This window comes from Leuresthes tenuis, unplaced genomic scaffold (genome assembly GCF_036924035.1).
Source record: "Leuresthes tenuis unplaced genomic scaffold, fLeuTen1.0.hap1 SCAF_19, whole genome shotgun sequence".
In the NCBI taxonomy this organism is placed as follows: Eukaryota; Metazoa; Chordata; class Actinopteri; order Atheriniformes; family Atherinopsidae; genus Leuresthes; species Leuresthes tenuis.
The window spans coordinates 9,011,834-9,036,641 of NW_027325373.1; the positions used below are offsets into that span (position 1 = coordinate 9,011,834).

Genomic DNA, 24,808 nt, shown 5'->3' on the forward strand with positions numbered 1-24,808 from the left:
CCACCATGAATGTCTTTACAACATCTCATAGCATCCAAAATGCAGATTAAACCAATAGGCTTCCAATACAGTTACAGAACCACAACAGTCACGTGGCTGCCCTGTACTTAAGAAGCTTTCTGCAACCTTTTCTTTGTCACATATTGGGATGTTGTTTCCAACGTTGACTAGATTGTAAAATCAATAAAGTAAAGAAAGCTGTTTCACATATTTGCAATATTAATGCACATGTTGATAAACATCCCATTTGAAGTTAAATATCTATGTCCAGACATATGCTGCATGCTACATGATGATTAACTAAATGGACTATGACAGAAAAAAAAGGAGCCACACTGGGGATGAAATATAAGACTGCAGAGATTGCAGTATTACCACACTGGGCTGTAACCATCATCTTCTTTCTTTTAACTCAGGCCTTCGATGACAGGAGTAAGAAAGTAACGAGAGAAGTATATTTATATTGACGATGGATCTCTGCTGTGACTTGTGTGAGGAAGCACCCAGAGGCTGAAGTTAGCGAGAGAAAAAGGAGCTCTCAGAGATGAAGAATGAGACACTGATACAGGGGAAGTTCCGGTGTCCGCAGCCTGGAGGGGCATACGAGCTTCATTTCCCAGGCTGGGCTGAAATTGTGTGAGCAGAGGAAAGGAGAGGAGGCTGCACATCAAAACACAACTTTTCAATATGAAACTAAAACAGAATAATTTGAGAGTGCAGTATTATTCATAAGACCAGGGATGGGAAGCAGGGCAAAAGTTTCATTGCTTGGTAAAAACGTTTCCTCAAGCATGCTGAAGTTATGGGTCACATCAAATTCGGCACCATGGACACAAAGGAGGATACAAATAAGCTGCGGTTTCATCAATTGTCCCATCATCTCACCTCGGCTGGCCTCAAAGGATCTGATTAAATCCAAAAGGCCTAGTTCTAATGAGGCAGCTGAAGAAGGTGTCATATTTGAATTTTCTTTGCTTCCAGGGACCTTTTTTTTTGGGATATGGATCCGTCTGATGGATTTGCACAGCCTGAAGGACTCAACTAACACAGCATGCATGGAAATTAATTTCAGCTGCTTCAGCTCCTCCAGCAGTCAAATTTGAGGTTTGTACAGTATGTGGTGACTTAAGGCAAAATACACAAGACAAAAAAATTAGAAAACAGACAAGAAGCATGATTTTTTTTTATTTTACAAGCTTTATTTACAATGTTGTTTCCATGTTTTGAGGTGTAGGAAGCACATTTTGATCAGTAGGTCCTCACTGAACAGATGTGAGATGAAATCCATCTAACGAGACATGTTTACTCTCTCAATCCAGACACTTCCTATACCACCATACTGTATGTACAAAGTGTTTGTATACAAGCAATATAAAACTTGGCAAATGCAAGGTTATTTGCTACTTCAGTACGTAAAGAAACATTTTCCAATGAGTTAAAAATTCAAATAAAATACAGCAAACACAACGCCTGTTGCGATTCTGACCTGTGAACAGCCCCGTGATGCTTATTTCATCTTTCTAATACATTTTTAACCGGACCACAGTGCCATCTGGAGCCAGGAAACATTAAGAAATACTTGGTTTTCATTTCAGTTTGTCATGAAGTTGGTTTCTTTTTACATGACTAGTCTTTTAGCTTGAACTGAGCATCTTTATGTCATTTTTTCTTTCTGTTGCCAAGGTCTATACATTGCTCACACTAGCCGACCTCTGAAATCAGGTGAAAGAGGTCGATTTGAGGGGCAGAAAGGAAACACCGTGATCTGCTTAGAAATATCAAAGACAGTAAAAGGTTTCCCCAAATCCCTGATACAAATTTCAACAGGTCGACCACAACGTGGATGAGTTCCACTATATACAGATTCCTTACCAAACCAACTTCTGGGGATGGACGGTTAAAACAGTTCTGTGTCATACAACTTTCTGATCAAACTGCGGATACCAACAGCTGGTGGTTTACAAAAACTCAAAAGACCTGAACGGGACATGTCACCTCTTTGCTGTGTTCATACCGCAAACGTTATTTCACCACTCAGTTTCAGAAAGCAACTTCATTTGATGACTAATTTGCGCTGCCGACATCGTATCAAAGCAACTGAATGTGCACTCTCAGCAGCTCGTGCGCTTACAGCCCTGGTCTCTGTTGCCCTCCCAAAACATAAGAACGCATGATCATCCGCATGGTCACCCGCATGGTCACTGCAAATTGAATTCACTACCAAGCGAATCAAAATGTTATTTTTCCTGTTAGAGAGAAACAATCCCTTCTAAAAAATACAAACAAACCATGATTTCTTTGCCCAGTGATTTTCAAAAAGAAAGAAGAAAAAAAACACCTTCTTTCCATTGAAACCAAAGGTATACTCACATATACTGTAACATTTGACCTCTCCAGTTCATATATTTGTTCAAAGCATTTCTCCTTTTGCTGCATAAGATTTTCAAAACTGTGTTTTGATCTCCAACACGTCCACTGTAACAGTATAAGTGATAATATAATAATACTACTGATGAAGAAAAAAAGAACAAATGTTAACACTGCTGTACAAGCGGCCAAAGAATAAATAAGCCATTAAGATAAAATGCACGGTATGAATTTAACTAATGTTACAACACAGACGATAAAACTGAAGAAAAGCCCTCATTAAGCCCACGTAACACTTAAGTCGTCATGGAAATTAAGCCCAGCTGAGACTTTTTCCATTAAATTACAAAATAAACCAGCTCATCAGGCAACATACCTTACTTACTCACTCACTGCCTTTAATCTTACAAACCAGAATGCTTTCAATGTTAGAAACAAAAGGCACTAAATTGGAGGATTCATACATCTCTCACACTTAAATAAGTGTGCATTTACACCGACGATTTCCATGCATCCCAGTGTGGCGTTCAGCCTCAGAATTCTAATAAGCTCCGGAAATTAAAAAAAAATTCAATGAGACAATTATTCAAAATTGAAGCCAAACAAAATGTACAACATGACCTACAGCAACGCCAAAGTTCCCCCATCGCTAATACTGTTTGTGTCCCGTGGGAGTGACTTTATTCCACGAATGATCTGTATTTCTGTCCAGTTGTCCTGCTGAGTGACACCGACAGCGCTGTGACAATAAGGCGGGATATTTCAGAAGTGAAAGCTTTAGCATTTTGTATTCAAGGCCTGTGATGGAGCTGGGTCGCTGGGTCGCTGGGTCCCCCCCCCCCTCCTACATCTTTTCACCGATTAGGTCTTTCAGTGAATGGTCCGTGCAGGAGCCTGCATGAGCTAATGCAGTTTCATATCCTTATTTTTGTTCCGAATTCAAATTATCCCTTCAAATGCATTAAAGGCGTGACAAATTGCACTCAGACTTCTTATTTGTTCCAATTATATGCTGTTAAAGCGAACCGACCACCGGAATCACGCTGTAAAGGATTTTTTAATGTGCATTTTAATAAGAAACAAAACCGAGCTGAAAAACGCTGGATGTGAGCTTAATGGGGGCTTTCATCCTATATAAAAGCACATTTGTAACAATGATGTTCGTTTAAAACGTGCGCTGCTGTCTTATGCTCCTACTGCAGTCTGCCCGACAACACAGTGAAGCCCACGAAGCTTTCCTTTAGTCGAAAGTTTGCTGTGATAAATACTTGAGATTTAAAAGAAAAAAACAAACAAAAAAAACTTTTAAGATGCAAAAAAAGGAGAGTGGACAAACACTTTTAATGAAGGGGTATAAAGGATGCTTAATCATTTTCCCTTATACAGAGAGTGCAGGCTACACCTCTCAAATATTACCTCAAACTTCCAAGCAAGCAACCAGATGTGTGGAAATATGTCACTGAGGTATCCTGAAGAGCCAGCCAATGTCAAGATCCACACAAATACTAGAAAAGGCTTGTAAATAAAAATAAAAAAAGAAAAGAAAAGTTGATAGACAGGCAATACTGCTGTACTCTACCCCTTTCATTGGTGTTGTGTTTCAATATACACTGATTTGTAACAGACTTGAAGCTATGTGGAAGCACAAGCAGGCATGTTCGTGTGGAGTGAGGGGAGAGAGGAGGTGGGATGGAGGAGAGGAGATGAAGAAAGTAACACAAGAGCAGCATCACAGCGAGAGAAGAATAGCCCAGATGGTGGAAAAGAAATTAACCGGAGGAGGGAGGGTTTTCCTCTTCAACCCCGCTCCTCCTCAGGCTCGTCTGGAGGTTATAACGCAAAACACCGCAGAGCGTTTGTTAGTGCTGCTGCCGCGGCAGCGAGAGGTCTGGTTATTCGCTGGCTTGAGTCAATGCAAAGGTCATGCAAACAGTACGCAGGCAGGTAGTTCATGCATTGCGTGCCTCAGCCAAGCCCATCCAAGGGGTCAGTGTAGGCCGCAGAAAGGCCAGGCCAGGCCAGACAAGGCTTAGGCAGGTCACTGGTGTGCCAGTCATGCAGTGACATTGCTGTTGAGGGAGGAGAGAAAGAAGTAATGGTCAGATGGCAGGGATTGTTAGCATGATTTCAATAACGTGACCATGATCTACACAGACAGAGATCAAAGTTCAAAGTTAATAGAAGGTCATTCATGAAAGAAAATGGAACAAAAATGGGTTAATGAGAGGATAAGAACAGCAGCAACAAGCAAACGGGTTCAAAATTCCAATTCAGGGAGCAATTCTAGCACACATATAATAAAACAGCCTCTAACATATATTATCAAAGCGCTCAAATGGTTCTGATTTGATACGGAAAAGTGACTCAACTTTAATGTGCAACACTGAGCACTGTCAGCTTTGTGTTTAGAGTCCCGGGATCTCAAACTAAGCAACAATCTCATGGCAAAACTTCCCTATCTAATCTGAGGGGGGGGGCAGCCACGAGTATTACAGATGCAACAAGCTCGGACGACTTGAAAACAGACAATCAAACTCTATGGCACGTGAGGTGTTGTCCGACTATCCTTGTAAATGCTGGTAAAGCTAAAACCAAGTTAGTTGGTTTTTCTCAACGTTGGCTCTCTGGTTATTTGATAGAGACGACAGGCAAACAAACAAACAAAAAACACGTTATGCACAGCAGCATCTAGAAATCTATCTGCCTGTAGATTGCACCCTCCAAAACAACTTCCAAACCTGTCTGTGTCTATGCTATAAAGAGACGAAAAAACCCTGCCCTGTCGCCAGTAAACACTTAGCTATAGCCTTCCATAAATCATTTAAGTAGATCATTCAAACCATTAAGCAAGCAAATAATAATATACATCCTCCTGTGCCTCAATGTATTTAAGACTTATTCAAAGTGTGATTAAATGAAATCCAATAATGTGACTCAATGATGCCGTTACCCTCTTAAAGCTACATCATAAGAGTTCAAACATTACACAGGACAGACCCTCGGTCTCCAAACCAAAGTGAACAAGAACATCAAATGTTATCCCAGGTAGAGATGTGCATAAATACTGCATGAACAGGTAGAGCAATTCCTCTTATCAAAAATGACAGCGACTTGTCAAGATGATGGCTTTCTTCTGAGCCTTGAGGTCCAGATTGTCTGAGTGGTAACAGTTTTGCCACACAGTACAGGCTCAACAAGTGGTTGGGAGGGAAGGAAGAGAGGTTGCTTGGAGTGATTAGTCCCTATCAAATATGCTTGGGTTTGTAAAAAAAAAAAAAAGTAGAAGTCTTGCATCACAGGAGTCAAAGTAAAGTAATCTTAGTCGGGGGTAAAAAGAAAAGAAAACAACAGTGGTGCAAGATTCGGGCAGCCTCGCCCAACATCTCTACCTCATGGATCTGATTGAGAAGAGAAACAGAAAATGAATATGCAGAGAACGAGAAAACAAGAACTTCCATCAGAAGACTGGAAATATTGTGCCTCAAAACGGGCACACCTATTGAATGCAAGTTCAGGGGATATGAAAGGTAGTTTTTCGCAGAATTTTTGCGCCTTACTCCCATCTACCTTGCGGTAGCTGGCTGGACGTGGCCTGGGTAGGAGCGGCGTGTGCTGGTGGCTTGTCTCTGCCGGGCCAGGAAGGACTGACCAGAGCCCGTGTTGGCAAGTCGGTCTTCAGCCGCCTTTTTCTGATACGTCATGCCCTGGGAAGAGATGGGAAGGGAAAGCCTTAAACGGTGGCCTCTACCAGTATTACATGACAGTAATAAAACAGTGCTTAAAGTCAGCTCAGCTGCAACATAAAAGCCGATTTAACAACTCACCAACCCTTTATGAGCAGTTGTTCAGAAACAGATAGGTGCCAAATCAAAGCAAAAACCAACATGAAATGTTGCCAGAGGTGCTTTAGCATCAACTCTAAACATCTCTGGGACTCCTGAGGGGGATCGCATACCATATTCGTGGAAGATAATTATTCAGTTTGGTTCAAAACCGGTGGCCCATCGTTACATGATCAAACTATTTAACGACACTTTTGGCCTATGAATTCGGGCGCAGTGTCACTCTGGAAATGCAATCTGTAAATACAACCATAAGGTGTATTTACAGAGAAAGTTCCTGTAAATAAATAAAGAAAATTACGCCTCAGGAAATAACAGAAGTACTTGATCCAGGCTGCAGTCTCAGCTATGATCATGTAATAGTCTATGCTGCCCTCTAGTGGCTGTATAGGTCATGTCACATGCAATTGTGCATGTTACAAAAAAAGGGAATTAGTTTTATTATATCAAAACTTTCACATCTAAACATATAGAATTATGCCCTAACTATATGAAAAGAACTATAACTATGGAACTATAATTCCATTATAATGCTTGTTCTCGAGTCCCAAAAATGGTCAAAGTCATAAACCGTTAGTGCTCTGCTCTGAATCTGTTTATCTAATTCCCAAAAATATCACAACAGAGTCACAAGAGAATTAAGAAGAAGAACATTAGGAAGCAACCGGTGACACCAGCGTTAGTTTCAGGCTGTAAAGGTTCGTCTTACCATATTGTACCAGGCTGAAACGATAAGTTTCTCCTCGTGATCTCTCTGGCTCTTTGTTTTGTCCATTTCTTTCTGTTTGGAAGACAACAGAAAACATTTCAGTCTTACAGGAATTTTCTAAACCACACTGCAAAGCTGTCCCACTATCAACCCTCCATTCATACAAATCGACGAGTCTCTTTTTCCAGAGGTGGTCATCTATAGGACTACTGATGGAATTCTGCACACCTCGAACTCTTTAAGTTCTTAACTCTTTACCTCCAAAGAATGCAGCATCCTCTCCTTCTCCTGCAGCTGGTTTTTCAGGGCCTGGACCTCTGGGCCTGAACCTTGGTTCTGCTTGGGGTCCAGCGTCCGGATCACCTGTAAACGACACGTTCACAGCACAGGTTTACCCTTTGACAAGCATGGACGGTTACTGCACAATCCTGCAAACGGTCTTTCAAAAATGGAATTTCACTCACACTCTTGGCTTTTTCGAGGTATTTCTTATATCTCTCTTCCATCTGTTTCATCTCCTCATCTTTCTTTTTCAACGCTTCTTCCAGCTCCTCCACTCGTTGGGCTGAAAGGGAAAAGTTTAGCACTCAGCACTTGTGCACTTAAAATAAAGAGGTTCTTTCCTTTGCCTATGCACAAACTTCCCACCAACTTTTACTAAACTACTTTTTTGCATTACAACCATGTATTGACAGAGATCAGTGATATCGTTTCTCTTTGGCCGGGTAGAGGAATGACAACCAAACCCAGCAAAAAGAGAGGATGAATGTCAGATTAGCAGGAAAATTTCAGCGTTCACTCCAGACTCACAGCTGGCGCTGTATTTGGGCTCCATGTCATCGATGAAGGCATTTTTCTTCAACAACTCATTGTTCAATTCCTGTACTTTTTCCCTTAAAAACAGAAGAAGAAAGCATAGATTAAAAGCGATCTTTCCTGCTTCAAAATTCTTCTGAAATCCAGTTTAAGCATTTGGAGACTGAATGATGACAACGTTTAAAACAAAGCTTTGAAGATCACTTACATGTGCTCCTCGTATTTCTTCTTCAGAATGGAAGACTAAAAAAAATAGAAAATAAGAAAAGAAAGTTATATTTTTAAAAAAAATAAGAAGTCCTCACAAATCAGTTCATTTGGAGCTGTGGCACACTGCAAATGATAACCACTAGAGGGCAGTGTTGGATGACAATTCTAGGAAACTTAACAGATACTATTTCAAATTTTTAATGTAAAAAAAGATTGAATATGCAACTATTATATGGGTTAAAGTGCCTCGAGATGCCTTATGTTGTGATGCCTTAATTGTGTAGAAACAATTAGGCAATGTTGTGTGCAGCACACTTGCTTGAAAGCAGAACTTTTCACAGCACCGAAAGACTAAATTCTCTGGTTGGCTCGATGCAGTAAAAAGCAGGAAAGAGGGGCACTTGGTTTCTATTCAGGGAGTGGTAGTGGTTTTACTCTCTAAAAATCTACAACCAAAGATAAAACACATCTCAGGAGTCTACAAAAGAGATCAGAGACTATAAGATATACTTACTATAGCCTGACAGTGGAGCATTATTCAAAAAATAAATGAATATCAAACAGAGAAAAATAAAAAATGACAAAGGATTTCATATCCATGCAAGTTGTCTTTTACATCTCTTCTCCTACAACTCGACACTCGATTAATCAACAATTCTAAAATAGTAAAACAAGTGCTCGTGTTCTTCCTTTGCGCTCACACCTTTCCATTAGGTCTCATGGAACTCTGTTTTAGCTATTGAGTAATCTTGCCAACACACAGATGGCAGCGGCTGCATTCAGCACCTCTATCTCTGCTCCCACCTCGGTGACACATGCAAGGAGTGACACGCTCAGAAATATAACGGGTGTTAAATGGTTGATTTAACAGCGTTAAGACGAGCAGAAGGAAATCTAAAGACATCTTAAGCGTTTTTCCCCGCACTGAGCTGAGATCAGTGTGTTCACATCATAAGAAACTATACTCATTCTCATTCAATTGCTCCATGAGCCCAGAGGAGGAGAAGTTAGAACGAGTGCTATGACCGGAATTTGGTTACTGATGTCATTTCAACTGATATCAGAGATTCACACAAAGCACAGAACAAACATAAAATGACTTACATCGTCTGCTTTCGAACCCTGTTCTTGAACAGTCTTCTGTAGCTCTTCTACCTGACTCTGCTCCTCCATCAAGCGCTGATTGATTAACCTTGATAAAAAACAAAGAAAGCCCCGGTTTCACTACAGAGCTCTAAACACAGCAGTGAGCAAATCAAAAGTCACAGAGAGACTGATAAAATATTAGATTCTCTAACGTTTATGAACCGACAAAAAAAACATTCTCTTTCCCACCTTTTGATTTTAATGTCAGAGGGGAGAAAAGGAAAAATAAGAGATTTGAGCTTAACGCTGACTGATTAGCTGCGTGTTTGTGCCAACCTGTTCTCCGTCTCCAGTTCATTTTTCCTGCTGTTGGCATCTTCCAGCAGACTCTGCAACAGCGCGATCTTCTCGTTGTCAGACCCTTCCTGGGCCAGCTTCAGCATCTTGTTCTCATGCTGAAGACGAATTAGATGCTCCCTGTCAAAACACATCGGCCAGAGGCGAGTTAGTCTGCACTACGTCATTTATTCACTTCTGTCAGCGAGATCCATTACAACCTGCAGGCAATCTGGTCACCTCGTTATACAAAATATATTAAATGAACAACCCGGATAAATTCTACATACAACTTCCAGAAACACAGGCAGCAACAAACTGATCTGATGTAATTCATATGAAAAGATTTAGAGCAAAAAGGGCATAAACAAAAGAGAAAAGACTTGTTTACTACTTCTGTAATAGGAACCTGCAAATGTTTGACCATCACAGTGACCCACACCACCAACTCAGAAGCTAAAAATAAAAATGAGTCCGAGTATTCACTGTGGTTGCAAAGCCGGCTCAATAACGGTAGCCTCTATGAAAACAACACCCCACGATAAATCAAGTAGAACTTCAAACAGAGGGCGCATTGTACATTTCACACGCACAGTGCAAATGGAGGTAAATACTGTGGAGGACACTGCCTTGAGCCCTGGTCTGTGGGTCAGCTAAACAAACAGAGTGAATCAGAGGGCTTTGCATTCAGGCGAACACTGAGGCAGCAGGTGGGAAGACGGGCTTGGAGCTGCATCACCTCCATCCCTTTCAAATGTTTGTGTCATTTTCAGATTACAGGTTGGTTGTTAAATCCATCCCATGAATTGTGTTTTCTGTTGCTGTGGACTCTTTTCTGAGAGGAAAACTGACTTGAATGTTTCCATACAAACTCACAGTTCCTGGCAAGGAAAGGTGGGGCCAGCAGAGGAAAGAGGAGACTTTGGAAAAAGCACAGTAGACGCAGTTAAAAAAAGGAAAAAAAGAAAAAGAAAAGGCAATTCCAGCTGTTGCTCCTCTAGTTTAGTGGGTTAATTAGTTGTCTGCATTTGATTAACTCAAGCGCCCCCCCTCCAAAAGCAGCTTTTTAAAGATTAGGATTACTGTGCAAATCCACAATTGTTCTAGGTTCACAAGTGCAGTTGGAAAAAAGAAAGGAAAATCCAGCCAATAGAAGACTTGCTCTCAGCTGCTGTTGGGCTGATGCAACTCACACACGTTTGTTTCATAAGTTCCTAAAAAAACGGTTCCTGTAAAAATCCTATGGCACACACAGAGGGAGCTGGCGAGAAAACTGTATGGCAGCACCTCAGACACACAGTACTGTCCAAAAACTTATGGAATATTTAAGAAAAACCCACAATACAGATTAGTGTCCTCCCACACAGAAACCCAAATCTAGGTTCCTACTTTTTTAAATAACTTAATAATAAAAAAAAAATAATAATAATAAAAAAAAAACCCACCAGATCTCTATATTTAGAATATAAAAATAGAGTACAACTATTAGTCAAAAGTCATTTACCGAAACTCAGGGGTGGTGATCTCAGCAGCCAGCGAATCAGAGCCATCGTTGCTGACCAGTGGGAACAAACCTGAACACAAGACAGCATCCGTTAATCCACGGTAATCTCAGCAGGGACTGACCTGGTAGACTACACCCATGTTTAAGACTGGGCACTGGATGCCTCAGTGGGTCACTTAAACATTTCTTCACCTGACGTGAGCTGTCCCTCCTGAGCCTGAACACAATGTAGCTCGTCTATAGTTTCCTTCAGCGAGTCTCTCTCAGTCCTCATGCGCTGCAGACGAGACGGAGTTAAAAATGGGTAAATGAGGGAAACAGAAAGTCAAAGAGAAACACTGCAGGTTCTGAAATGAACACCTCCGATGTGTTTGAGGACGTTTTTTTTCCAACTTTCAACTCTTGCCAAATGACTTACAATTCAGTACATGTTTGGTTTACTTTCTCTTTGACTACTTGGCAGAATACTTTTGGGCTATCATTTTCTCCTTCCATTAACAAAAGAAATCTACATACATCCTTCTCTTTTTGCAGGGAGTCCACTTTCTCTTTGACACGTTTGTACTCGAACTCCATCTTGTCAGCCTTTTTAGACTCTTCTGACAGTCTGTTCTGAAGTTCAACTACCTGTACAGCGGAGACAGTTCAAGAAAAGACATCTCAGCATAAAAATAATCCCTCTTGTGAAAGAAAGCATTGTAACTGAACGTCCAGGATGGTTGAGTTACACTGCACAGCGAGGGGAAAGTGATCTTTGCACGTTGATGTGCACATGCTGCTTGTCAGATACCTGTCTCTTGTAAGTCTCCAGCTGGCCCTTGGTAGCATTTGCCTTTCGAAGCTCTTCTTCCAAGGTAACGTTGGTCTGCATTAATACTGTGTTCTTCTCCTCCAAAAGCTTATTCTGGAACAAATCAGCAACGTTCATTTATACAGGGGGAGGTATCCAAATTAACATCCATAAAAAGGGTGTGTGCTGCAAGTTCAGCTAAAGCAAGCAAAGCCCATCACAACAGCGCACGTTTGTTTTGTTTGTGTGGAGCTGTGCACCTGTCGCCTGAGGAGCCCCATGTCTTCCAGTTTTTTCTTGTAGTGTTCCACTGTCCCCTCCAGCTTGGACACTTTGTCAGATGAGTGTCTGGGATAAGAGAACAGGCAGCTCCGTTTGTCAGGTTTTAGATACCAAATTGTTACATCCAGTTGGCTTTTGGCGGCAGACTAATCAGCCAGTTACCACCCCCCCCCCCCCTAAACTAAACCTACATTTGTTGATAACAACCTAAGGAAACATTATTTTTGCTCTTGTAATTCCTGTGTTTTTATTATCTGGCACACTGGCTGACTAATATCCTTTAACCTGGAGCACTAAGATGGACATAATGCCATTCTATCTCTTGTTAGAGTTTAAAGACATGCTTCTATCCAGGCGATCTTGAAAGTCAAAAGGTTGCATCCCATCTTACCTGAGGACGTCCATCTCATCCTTGAGGGACTGGGCTTCATCAGCCAGTGATGCAAGCTCTTCATTCTGGGACTTAACCTCCAGGAGCTCTTTCTCAAGCTCCTCACAACGGATCCGGTAGTCGTCTTTTGCTGCCTCCAACCTAGAGGAAATTAGAATTCACAACGATAATCACACCCGAATATCTCTGACCTCAGACAGTTCTACTCTCACTTGCTCTGTCACAAAAATCTTTGTGTGTTGCAGCTCCACACCTGAAACTTTCCTCCTGTAAATGCTCCAGTTGAGTCTGGAGCTGGAGATGTTTGCGTCCAGCAGGGCTGTTAATGTCCTCTATGGAGTCGGACTGGTTAAGTCTCTCCATCAGAACCTGGTTTTCTGCCAACAGACTGCTCTTCTCCTCTTGTAGCGCTGCCACCTGAGGAGGGAAGGCGTTGAAGAAAAGGATAGAGAATGAAACATGTGGGATAAGAGGAGGATGGAGATGGCGTGGGATTCAGAAGTGTGAAAATGGAGAGACGGGGGCGAAAGAAGGAATGAGGTTTGCACAAAAGGTGCAGACGAGTACAGATGGACAGAATGCCACAAAAAATCAGAGATGCAGACAGAGAAGGGAAACAAGTTGTAATAGTATGAAAGAGCAATTAACAAATTCCATCTATCGAGCTGCTTAAATGTGTTTCAAACAACTCATCTACAGCATTCAGTCCACTGAGTTCACAGGCACAGCAGCGTCAGGTTTCTACAGAGGCAAACGCACACCAAACACACATCAACGAGGCAATTCAGCAAAGTCAAACATGGCAGGGAGGGCTGCATATGGGTTGGTGTTGTCTTCTCAGTGTGATAAGACAGGAATCTAACGCCATATGAAGCGGAGCACAAGCTGCTTTTTGTCTTTTTCAAGTGGGAAAGGAAACAAACTGATAAACTGTGCCCCTCAACAGATACAAATATAGTTCAAATATAATGTATAGTAATATCTTTAAAGAGAAAAAAAGGGGGGAAAACTACTGTAAGTTTACAACGCTGGGTTCCTTTCAAAATGTCAACACCATTTCTCATCTCTTAGTTTTTTTTTTTAAAGATTTGCCAGGATTAAGTACACGAACTTTCAAAACATTGCATTTTCCTGGAATTCTGGGAAAGTTGCCCGTGATATGGACACAACTAAACAGGATTCTTTTGGAGAAAGAGAGGCTTTAATATGGGTTGAATCTTGTTGGCAAAAGAAATGCAAAAAATGTGTGGCAGTACTTTCGGTGTCAGCTCCAATCATAGCTTACATCCCACCCGTTGAATCCGTGTCACATATTCTATCATTTGCTCGAATAAGGAAGGTTTTCACACTATCTAACACTTGAGCCTAAAATGTGTGCGATATTGCTTAGAAATGGCATAACAAGGTTATGTGGAAGCACTGGGAGAACTTACACAAGTGTGAAAGTTCTCAGGCAAGCCTACAGCACATCCAAGATGTGAATGGGACAGCTCAAAAAGCAGGAAACAAGGTGTGTGTGTGTGTGTGTGGAGGGGGTCAGCTGTATTCGAAACCAGAAAGAGGTTTCCTAAGAAATACACTTAATGATATACTGAGAGTACTACAGTTAGGCATCAGATCAGGGACAGACTTTGTAGAGTAAAGAAAAAAAGAAACACCAAAAAAGGGGCCGAATGAAATTTGTTTCTATCCAAAAAGGGAAAGACGATAAGATGGAACACTCGATGTGAATCGTTTTCAGAAAATATTCAACCATTCTTTTAAAAAGCGTCTCCTTCCTGGGTTCAAACGCCAAGCTCTTTTCCTGGCCAGTTGTTGTTGCTGCTGTAGGGAAGCGTGACACACACCGAGGTAAAGAAACGCTGAGGGTTATTAGTGAGGGGAGGCGACATCCGACACACCCAGCCCAAACAGCTGTTGTGGCTGGTGTGCTCCAGGAGGACCGTGCACACGCGTGTGCACAAATATTTGTGCACTAACGTGTGTGCACACACACATGCACGCACACACACACACACACAGTGTGGAGAAGGAGAATTGGGTGCAAGCAGACTGAAAAAAATCCAGGACTACTTGACACACCACACACCATGGAAGGAAGACAAAAAAAAAGTTTGGATTTACCCTCTCTTCTAGCTCATTAAACTCTAACCTCAGTCTATCGCGCTCTTCCTGGACGAGGAGGGCCTTTAAAATAAGGCACACAGTATTGAAATGGGAAGGAGATAAGAGGAAGCTGATTCAGTACACAGGGTTAAAGTCACAGCTCCGTTTTTCTGCAACACACCTGCCATCTGCAGACACTGAACGTAAAACAAAAGTGCCTCATTTTGCATTGAGGGAGAGGTGCGGCATCATCTGATTTACTGTTAAGATAAGAAATATACCATGCAATTATGGATTAATCATGCAGAAAAAGGGAGCTGCTTTTTAAAGTGTAACCTACTGATATCTGTAAAAGTACGAAGCAAAACACCATCAGCTTGGTAGGGAATAAAAATGTTCATTTGTTGCTGGATCCAGTCACTATTCATGCATTTCACTGAGCACCTACCGTTTATATGTTTGGATAAACACATGCAAAATCATTCTAATCCAATATCAAGGTAATCTGTCTGAAATTTCATTTTCTTAGCACTGTTATTACCATGCAGAAATAATGAGTCCTGCTTAACAATCAGCAGTTCAATTTACAATTACCATTTGACCGCAGGGTCAGGCTGTTCACATATATACTTCAAGGCGTTTTCATAGATAAATTAGTGCTGCTATATTACATAATGGTGCCTCGGACAGGGACCAAGTTGTCCTTCTGTAAAAACCTACCATGAATACCAATGTTGATGTCCAATTATTCAAAAACCCTCTTCAGCAGTTTGTATACTAACATGAAAGACCAACAGAAAAAGGGCCACATATTTTAAAGTTTGGAAGCCTAAATCAAGTCGGATTATCGCTGCAGAGGACTAACCTGCATGTCAAGCTCACGACATCTCTGTGCGATCTCTTCCTTGGTAGCTAGAGCGTCATTCAGCTCCTCGGCTGTTTTCTTCAGCTGAAGACAGAAGAAAGAGAAGAAATGAACACCCTGAAGATTCCATTTGACAGTCCAATCCAAGCATTGATTGTTTGGAAAAGACTACAGACACACAAGACCCTCCTTCATTGGTGCCTTTTCAATTGCAGGAACTTGTTCATAGTTCTTAAAACTACTGGTGGTAGTTCTCCCTCTTATTTGTGTCCACACCGCAGCAACCGTGTCTGATTGTAGTTCACTGAACTGCTCTTATTTGGTCTTTCTTAGTTCCTACTTCAAGGAAGAAGTTTTCCCCAACATTAGGGAAAGTAGCCATGACATAACTGCAAGGTGATTGGTCCAGGAGGCAATGCAAGTGCATGGTGACTGGCTGAATATACAAAGGCAACACCGAAATCCTCCAAATATATGCAACAGCTCCCTGCCAACGAGCCATTACATCACTTCAGGCTTCCTATCTGTGTGTCTGAAGGGAGAGTGTCCATCATTTGGTCCAAATCCTCCAAACCGTGCACTGCTTTTCATTAACTTGATGGGAGTTGGACGCATGCACATGTGAATGGGCACTTTTTTTGTTCTTCAAAAAGAAAATATGAATGGGTCTGATGAGTACCGTCAACAGAGATCACTTTAATCGCAGCACAAATCAGTCTGAACTGCAATGCAATCACGTTAACCAATTTACAGGGATGAACAGCAGCAGTGGCTCGTAACTTGGCATATAGGCAGCCTTTCAGAGGGACTGCCCAAATCATTAAATACCAGCTTTGTGAAAACGCCACAGTTTTCTCAACCATTATTACTTAAGTGCAGCACACAGACTTATTTATATTCTTCACAAGCCCCGAGCCGAGTGCACAGAAAAAAGGTAGACTGCTGCCACAGTCTACCTTCCCTCTCTGACAATCACGTGAAATGAAAAAAAAAAAAAAAACTCTTCTTTTAAGGCTGACGACTGCTATCACTACAGTGAGTACAATACAATGCTCTCGAGTAAAAAGCCAGAAAGTAATTTATTTGCACCTCCCGTGATACAGATTTTGGACCAACTTAAAGCTGCAACGTGTAATAAAATGAACAACAATATGCAGGATACATTTTCTTTAGTAAACATTTTACATACCTGTCTGTCTAGATCTACATATGAATCATTTCCACCTGTGACTGGAGTCTCTTTACTCATCAGCTGCAAAGACACAAAAATAGATTGTTTAAAGCAAGGAAGTAAGGCACACACACTACTGATGTAGAAGTCTAACCAATCCCATGTCCAAATACGGTTTGATCTGGGTCAAAACAGAATATTTATTCTACCTCTTGGATGGCTGTCATGACAACATGCTGCACCGATTCCTCCATCATCATTATGGTTTGGATGTATTCTGGAGATTACGAAGAGGCACACACATTTAACACAGAAACATTACAGCTCCTGAGTCAGTTGGTAACGCGATGCGATGTCACAGAACCTTGCACACGTACAGTACACATATTGTATGCAAAAAACACCTTGTTTCTGTTCACAGTTGACAGCACAGCCTAATATGAGTTGTAGCATCCTCCCAAGTTCCGCTGCGTCGGAGTGTTCTCCAATCAGATTAACATCTGGTAGTGTGAAGTCATTGATGTGTTGGCCCAAGACCTGGAAAGGCACACAAAAAACCAGATGTATGCAGAAAGACTTGAGAGATATCGTTACAGGAAAACAGGACTATCCTGACCTGTGATATCATCAACAATTCATAGATTCCACACATTTGGATGCAGAGACTTTTTATTTAGCCATGATTAAAACAAACTTGTCTTACCTCCTGGTTATAATCTAGGATGCCTTTTAGGATTTTCTTTAGATTGCTGATCTAAAATAAATAAGAAAATCAAAGATTAAGTACAGCAAAATTTAAAGTAATGCTGTTTAAACAATACATTACTTTGCATCAATGGCGCCACATCAAGAAAAATCCATTCTTACCTTTAGCCTCCAGTTGTCTCCAACCTCTGGCTTAATTCTGCTGATCCAGGCATCGTTGAAATACACTGCATCTCTAGAAGATTCAGACAAACAAACATAGTTTAAGAGCATGAAATGTGTTTTGCAACTAAAGCCTGGCTCACAAGTCAAGATTTTAAGCCTGACTTTCAGGTGGAAGGCAAATGTTGGAGGTCATGGACAAATGTTCCCAATCAGAGGCAAATCTGAGCTTGATCGGAGTCATCAGTCGCTACGTGTGAAAGATTCATGGACATACTTAGAAAGGTTCACAGCCTCGATTATCCGATATGTTTGATATTCAGAAGGCGTTGGCGGGGGAGGAGTTGGTGAGTGAGGAGCTTAGAAATGGGGTCGGTGGCCCAACAAGAATAAATGTGTACAAGGAACAGCAAATTAACAAAAAACATACATAATGGACAGCATGGAGAATAAACTACAGTCTGCTCAGGAAACTGTGCAGAATCTGGTTAAATGTTGGCAAGAACAGACATGGCTCTTTGAGACAGCTTTGAGAGCAGTAGAGGAGAAAAACGGCCAGTTCCCTCCAACAAGGTGAGCAAAACAGATCTGGTATCAAAATATAACCTTAATAACAGTATTGACCTGCATGCATGACTTCTGGAACTAATTGATACAGATCAGACAGATGAGTCTGATTATATGTGGCAAATAAATTCAGTTATGCGTGATCCTCGGCTGCAGAGTGAATCCAATATGACCTAAAAACCCTCAATCACAAGAAAAAACATGCAGTCGAAATCTTCTAATGTGAGTTTGGCTGAAGCAAGACAAGCAAACTGGTGCATCTCCTGAATTTGATCGTTTCAGTTTAGGCAATACACACGAAAAATGTGATATAAAAAAAACACACACACACTTAAAGCTTACATTTTCTGCAGAACTTGGGCCATGACGACACCACCGGTCAAGTCCGCTACCGTCTTGCACGGCGCTTCCACTCCAAATGTCTGGATCTAAACAATAAACAGACACATCACATACAAATATTGAGCGTTTGGGTGAAAATTCAACCTTGCAATCATACAGAATAACCATATTAATCAGTGACAATGCAATTCAGTCAACATTCTGCACGTGAGGCAACAACACCCTCTTTTCAGAAACACTTCATCACAGAAACACCCAACGCAACCCCCGGCAAAAAAAACAGATAAAACCGGCGTTGGAGGGTGTTCAGTCAGCCTTTGTAGTTTGTAATAAATAAGCAAAACACAGATATGACACAAAACAAGTTTATTATATAGGTGAACAATCTGGCTTTGTAAAACATACTTGAGAAAATGGCTGCCTTAAAAAAAATAAACAAGCTGCAATCGCTGATGATATGGGGTTGATGTCAGATAAAGGACCAGGGCAGTTGTCACCTCTACAGTAAATGCACAGGTGGACATTGACATTTCATCAATTGAAACGAAGATTGGTGAAGCTGACATCAGAATTATCTCGCCACAGAGCGTCCACACTTTTCTTACTTCAGGTAAGACATTCAACCCAGTGACATCACAGCAAGCTCACAATCCCATTGAAAGCTTTTCGTGGAAATTGGGGAAAAGAAAATTCAAGCAAAAAGAATTCAAGCTGTAATAAAAGTGTAATTTTTACCAAAGGTCGTAGCTGCCCTGTGTCATCACACAATTATATGCTTCTGTGTTTTGGTCCTTATCAGGATGACCTTATAAAACCAGTCGGTGAGCAAGTGTCAGACACCTTATTTTCAGTGTCTCCATAAGCAGAATTTTGATAGCGACTACATAGGTTACACTGCTGCAGGTCGCAGCAAAAACAGTCACAAATAAGCTACTTACTTACCCGCCCAGCATTTTTGCTTGTCATTGCGGCTCAGTTCAGATTACATCATTTTCAGATCTTTTCGGTTCTTTTAAACTTCACACATCCCTCTTCCGTTTCTACTCTTCACGGTTTTTCTCACACACATATGGTCCAGGCAGAAAGTCTGCCGTCCAAACAGAAATTATACTGCTCAGTCGAGATGCCAAATGTCCATGTGCCAAAGGAGGAAGGGAAACTAAGAGCAGGAATGTTAGAATTCAAACAGGAGGAAAACGAGGAGTCTGCGTCTTTTTCTCTCACTTCTCTTTTCTCGGCTAAAATCGACATGCAGCTCTGAATCCAATAATGGGCAAGTCACTAAAACTCAAGGGTTTATCCTGAATCTAAGTGAGGTACCGAGCAATATTCTAACATGCTCAACTTTACCCTGTTTCTTTGTGTTTTTAATCATAGGAAAGATTTGGGTGAATAAATTCATCAATATGAATTCATTCATTCATTCATCAAAGCAATTTGCCACAGAAAAAGCAACAGTTGCATTATCATTATCAGACAAAGACTGGGACGACCCACACAGGAAGACACCACACACTGTAATCAGTGCGAGGAAAAAACTCTGCATGGTGTGAGGGCGACGTGACAGTGCTGGCTAAAAAAAAAAAAATCAATAAATATGGAAAGGTCTTATCTTCTGGTTTTATTTTAATACAATGTGAACAGGATAATAGACTTTTTACGATGGTCGAGCACCCAAAAAAACACAGACAGCTCCAAGCTAAATCCAGCCCCTGGCCTGGAGCCAACACGACCAAAACAATAACCCTGGCTACAAAACAAGAGTAACCAGTGAGAGGCAGAGAGACGCTTTACCTGCCTCAGTCACACACTCGCAGTTAAATCACCTCTGTCAGTGCTTGACTTCAGCTCAATCGAGAGTACAACCTTTCATTTGGTGCTTTATCATCTTTTTCTCATCACTGTGTTGCTCGCCGACTTCCTGTTTTAGGAACTCGTGGGGTGCTGTCAATACGCAAGGGAAACAATGTCAAACACCTAGCTAATAAATGCCTTTTCAGGGAGGTGAAACAAGAGTGTTACAAACATGTTGCTCGAAGTGAACACAACCTCGTGAGAAAAATCAACTTCCTTCTGGAGAGGCACAAAAATGAAGCGAACCGAATCACAACGAACGTGGTAGGAAAAGGCTGCATGCGGACCTGTTCTCCTAAATGTGGTGGTAGAGTCCAACCACAACATTTGGTCCACATCATTTCCCCTCTGCGGCAAAGATAAGGGCGGAAGGAAAATACAGGATGAGCCGGCACTTCACAGACACGCAGCGTAACGGGCAATAAACAGCTGTCAAAAGCCTGTGAAGGCATTTAAACAAAGGAAATGAAAAAATGGCTCTTCACATGCGACGTTACTATCACCTGATTTGCCAGCTACTGATGGTCCAAAATTGTCTTTTCCATTCAGTCGACACTGTATTTTTAAGATCTAATGGCCCCGTGAGCCCACATGCCGAGCTGTGCATCACTCTCATCGTTAGTGCTACTGGAAATACTAACAGCATACAGTACCAGCCGAATGTCTGGGTCCAACTTTTCACTGGTACTGTATAAAAACACTAGGCTATATATAAAGTACTTTTCATGGGCAAAAATCTCATCAACTGTAGTTCTAATCAAGTGATGACACATGTATACTTGTATAAATGGGAATTTTCTTGACATCTGTCTTTTTTCTCCCTTTTTTTTTTTTTTATTCTTCCTGCTCACAAGAATAAGTAGCTCAACATGTTGTGTATTCGTACTTTTCAACACTCAGATAAGACCGAAGCCAGCATCTCAACTTGAAAAAAATTCAGTCCGTGTGATGGACCTGAGCGCTGCTGCCGGCCTAAAGTGTACTGGCGTTAAGCCTCTGATGTAAAAGAGGGAGCATTAAGAGGAGCAGTTTGTTGATTCTGGTTTTCGCAACAGCTGTTTACAGATACAGCTGCTCTGAACTCTGAACCGCATTCTACGCACCATCAGATCACCTCCCAATCAGCTTATGATTATACTAATCATGGAACCTTAAGGCTCTGACCGCAGAGCAAAAAGAGGTCAACAACCACTTCTGCATCCAATATGGAAGAGAACTTGCTGTATTTGATCTATTGCTGGGGGAAGCTGCATAGACAGACATCCAGCTGTGCTTCTCTCAGCTAATAGGCTTCAAAGTGTCATTTAAAGTTCAAAATAAATCCATAGCCGTGGTATTTGAACAGTAACTACTTCGGTACTTTCTTGTAGTTCAGCGCTGATCATGCAGATCACAGCAGTTCGTTAACAGTCTTAATCAACTCACACATGTCCACAACATGCGTTAGATTTTCTGCACAGTATATTAAGTCTTCTTAATGCTCCATCCACATATAGAAGATACAGCATGATAAGTGAAACTCAATTAATTCTAGAAACTAAGCATCTTGTGAACTGAGGCATTCTGACATTCTAGTTTAGCCAGATTTCCTTTTGTTCCATGATCTTAGTAGATTACAGCCACTCCGCCCCGAGCTCTCAGTGCCTATGTCCGTTGTGCCAACATAATGAAAAGCTGAATTACACCAAGTGAATAAAGGGATAAAACATGGGTATACAGAACCCAAAGAGGGAGGGTGAACTGGTGTCAATGAGGAGCTCAAAACCTCAACATTTGTGGTAACAGTTGCGAAAGGAGGTGATCGAGCTGTGGCAAAAGGATGCCTCACACAGCTAGAGTAAGAGCAACAGGCAGCATAAACACTCAAATGAACTCATAATGACAGCGGTGGAGCTCGAAGAGGACACTGTCCCTCTAAGGAATTACAATTACAGGTGACAACATTATTCATTCATTTGGCTTATAACACAGATGAAAGCAAGTGAAAGCACTTTACTGTGTGCTCAGAGAAACAAAGTGGCTTGCTATGTGTACCCACTGCAACCCTGAACTGGATAAAGAGGGTCCAGAGAGTGGATGGATAATCTCGACCTTCCAATGATTAGCAGTGCAAAGTAGTCCAAATAAAGCAATCATTTAGCTACATTCTGTCTCACAATGATGCTCTAATTTTGTCATGCATCATACAGAACTACGACGTGACAGGCTGTGGCATGTTTCGCTTCACATGAATCAGTGATGGAAAGAGAGTCGCTAATGGAACAACAAATAAGGCTGATGCACTTTCACCGCTTCTTAACGAATATAAATGCAACAAATAACTAACCCATACCTCCACAGCTGTTTCAAAAGAGATACAAGTTTCACTTGCTTTCAAATGCTCAATGAACAATCTTTTTACATCACAGACTCCACTCTGACTGACTCAGTTGAGGCTGATCAGACTCCAGCTTCCACGCAGATGGCATAACAGTAAGGCAGCACATGACATAGTACAGATGCAAGGTGCCACACAGGAATCCTAACTGGTGCCTTGTGCATGTTTTCATTTTACACTTCTGAACCATGCTGGTGGTGTATGTGACAACACGCTCAAAATGAAGAGTTTCCACAACATAACATCTCAGCAAGTCCAGCATCATCTCTGTTTCTAAATCCGAGTCATATTTCAATGATGCAAGAGTCTCAGTTTGATGAGCTGCGAGATTTTCCCTTTAAACAAATAGACGAGCAAATACAAGCCATACGTGTCATTTGATGAGTAGTGTGCCATCTCTGGACATATGTGAGGAGCTGGGACCCTTCGTTCAACAATGTAAACATGAACCACCTGAAAGCACGTGACACCAGAGCCTGGCAGCTTTTCTACTCGTCGGGATAAATTTCTAATTTCAGACTCCGAGCAGAAAGATTTATGGATTTAGCGACAAATCAAAGACCCCGGGAAGTTAACGTCTATTTGATATCAGATCAAAAGGAGGGACTGGGGAAGGACATGCGAAGATCGTGGCACACTAGACAACAATAATAGGAATTCAGCCCTAGAGCGGACACGGAGCGGTACGTTAAACGCTCGGTAAAGGCTTTCGTCAAAGGACCGCTGATGTATGCCGTCGCCAAACCCCTGGCTTTTAAAGGAAGGCAGAGATTTAGCATCAGAAAGTTGAGCTATGGTTAGGTAAACGCGCATTTGTTCTGAGCTAGAATGGCAATGATGGCAACGCAATGATGCTTTTCTGGTAGCTAGCAATGAGCACATCGATAGCTAAACACAGCAAACAGCTGGCCTGCATACGTAACCAAAGTGAGCCCGTGTCATTTTCCTCTAGTCAGCTAGCGTTTCCCCCAGTTAGCTCATCGAGCTATCATTAGCCTTGTGTGCTACCTAGCATCGCCGGCACCGGAGAGCTGTCTGTCACTCGATAAACACTATTTTGTCATTACTTACCCATGTTAAGAGACTTTCACAGAGTTCCATTCGATCCAAGGACTCTGATGTACTCATTGTTACCTAATACAGGCTGACTTTGCGTTGCGGAGGGCGCCTGAACTTAACACTGAGCTTTCATAGACTCTCGAGCTCTTTGGGTGTCTCACAATCCGTCAGCCAATAGTCGGGTTCGCTGCTTCGCCAGACCGGCGTCTACCAGAGACTGGCTGGGTGGGCGGAGCCTGCGGTGCTGTAAAGGAAAATTCCGACTATTACTAGTGCAAAAATAATTAGTTTTATTTTTCTTTATCTTCCATTTTAAAGAAAAGTCTTATTCTGTATTACTTTATTCTATTTTATGTCGTGTCACAATCTCGGACTATTAAAGAATAAAATCTGGTTGTAGTAGTTGTAACAATACAAATCGGAGCATATCAATGTTATTTCTCTAAATAAATAAAAAACAAAAACATCAATGCAATGGCATTTATGAAAATAACTATAAATATAGGTTTAGTCGTGATGGAAAATCCATTCTTCCATATTTTGGCAGACAAAATTAAGTCCATGTCATGACAAACTTTATGACAAACACATGACATCTGGCAGAGAACTGACAAAGCCCAGACTGACAACGTGCACCACCGACTCAGTTCTGCTGACGTGTGAGAGTCTGTATGACAGCTGAACTGATTTGTAAGAAGCATCACACAAGCAGAGATACACCAAACTCTGTACAATGGCAAGCATGACAAACATCCCGACTGACAAGTAATTGTGGAATACCTCAGAGATAACCAGAGGATTGTTTCATGCGATTGCATCCTAGTTTTATTTCAAATCACAGTAGGGCATCGTTTTGGTGCGAAACCCTTGATCTTGAGAAAAAGTAAAACAGAAGATATAATGTAATTGAATTATGTCACTGTTAAGATTGCTGTAAGGAGAAGGAAATCCAAGGAGTTTTCAGAGATGTATTTTTTTGCGTACATGAGCCATACTGCAGCATAAATCACTGTTTTCATGCTTAACATTCTGAAGCAGGCTGAATCAAAACATAGGCTCTTCCAGAACTGTTTCCCCAACCTATAAATGTCTCTCGTCTAACTGGTTCTGAGCTGTTGAGAAACAGCAGCAGTGGTATTTAGGTTGCTTAAAAACCCCACCAATGACAAGTTTTTGCATGTACCTTAAGAGATCAAATCAGATTCCCTCCCAATATTCTTGGGAAAGTTTGGGGCTCACAAACAAACAAACAAAAAAAGATACAGTC

General features: G+C 41.5%; 1 protein-coding gene across 3 annotated transcripts; it reads right to left on the reverse strand.

Annotated features, from left to right (window-relative positions):
- Window positions 1-1,177: 1,177 nt before the first annotated feature.
- hook3 (hook microtubule-tethering protein 3) lies at window positions 1,178-23,730 on the reverse strand. 3 transcript variants are annotated; one of them, XM_072371288.1, is made up of 24 exons: window positions 23,554-23,730; window positions 18,252-18,337; window positions 17,343-17,415; window positions 17,179-17,229; window positions 16,880-17,012; window positions 16,685-16,752; window positions 16,494-16,556; window positions 15,305-15,388; window positions 12,587-12,750; window positions 12,334-12,474; window positions 11,921-12,008; window positions 11,661-11,774; window positions 11,387-11,497; window positions 11,063-11,147; window positions 10,871-10,940; window positions 9,367-9,507; window positions 9,049-9,136; window positions 7,943-7,977; window positions 7,729-7,811; window positions 7,383-7,483; window positions 7,177-7,281; window positions 6,919-6,990; window positions 5,935-6,071; window positions 1,178-5,765 (listed from the first exon to the last, which is right to left on the reverse strand). In XM_072371288.1, exons 1-24 carry the CDS (start codon window positions 23,608-23,610, stop codon window positions 5,753-5,755), a joined length of 2,163 nt encoding a protein of 720 aa, XP_072227389.1. In that variant the 5' UTR covers window positions 23,611-23,730; the 3' UTR covers window positions 1,178-5,752. The 3 variants fall into 3 exon arrangements, with proteins under 3 accessions (XP_072227389.1, XP_072227388.1, XP_072227390.1); XM_072371287.1 differs by having other exon boundaries at window positions 1,178-4,436; window positions 23,554-23,729; XM_072371289.1 differs by having other exon boundaries at window positions 1,178-6,071; window positions 23,554-23,729.
- Window positions 23,731-24,808: the final 1,078 nt, after the last annotated feature.

Bases quoted from the DNA above. Each gene is read 5' to 3' on its own strand.
- hook3 (XM_072371287.1), bottom strand. From the start codon at position 23,610: ATGAGTACATCAGAGTCCTTGGATCGAATGGAACTCTGTGAAAGTCTC. The intron at 17,230-17,342 runs GTAAGAATGGAT...TATTTATTTTAG, and splicing joins GAGACAACTGGAGGCTAAAG to ATCAGCAATCTAAAGAAAAT. The intron at 9,508-10,870 runs GTAAATGACTTT...GTGTTTTGACAG, and splicing joins ATCACCACCCCTGAGTTTCG to GGAGCATCTAATTCGTCTTC.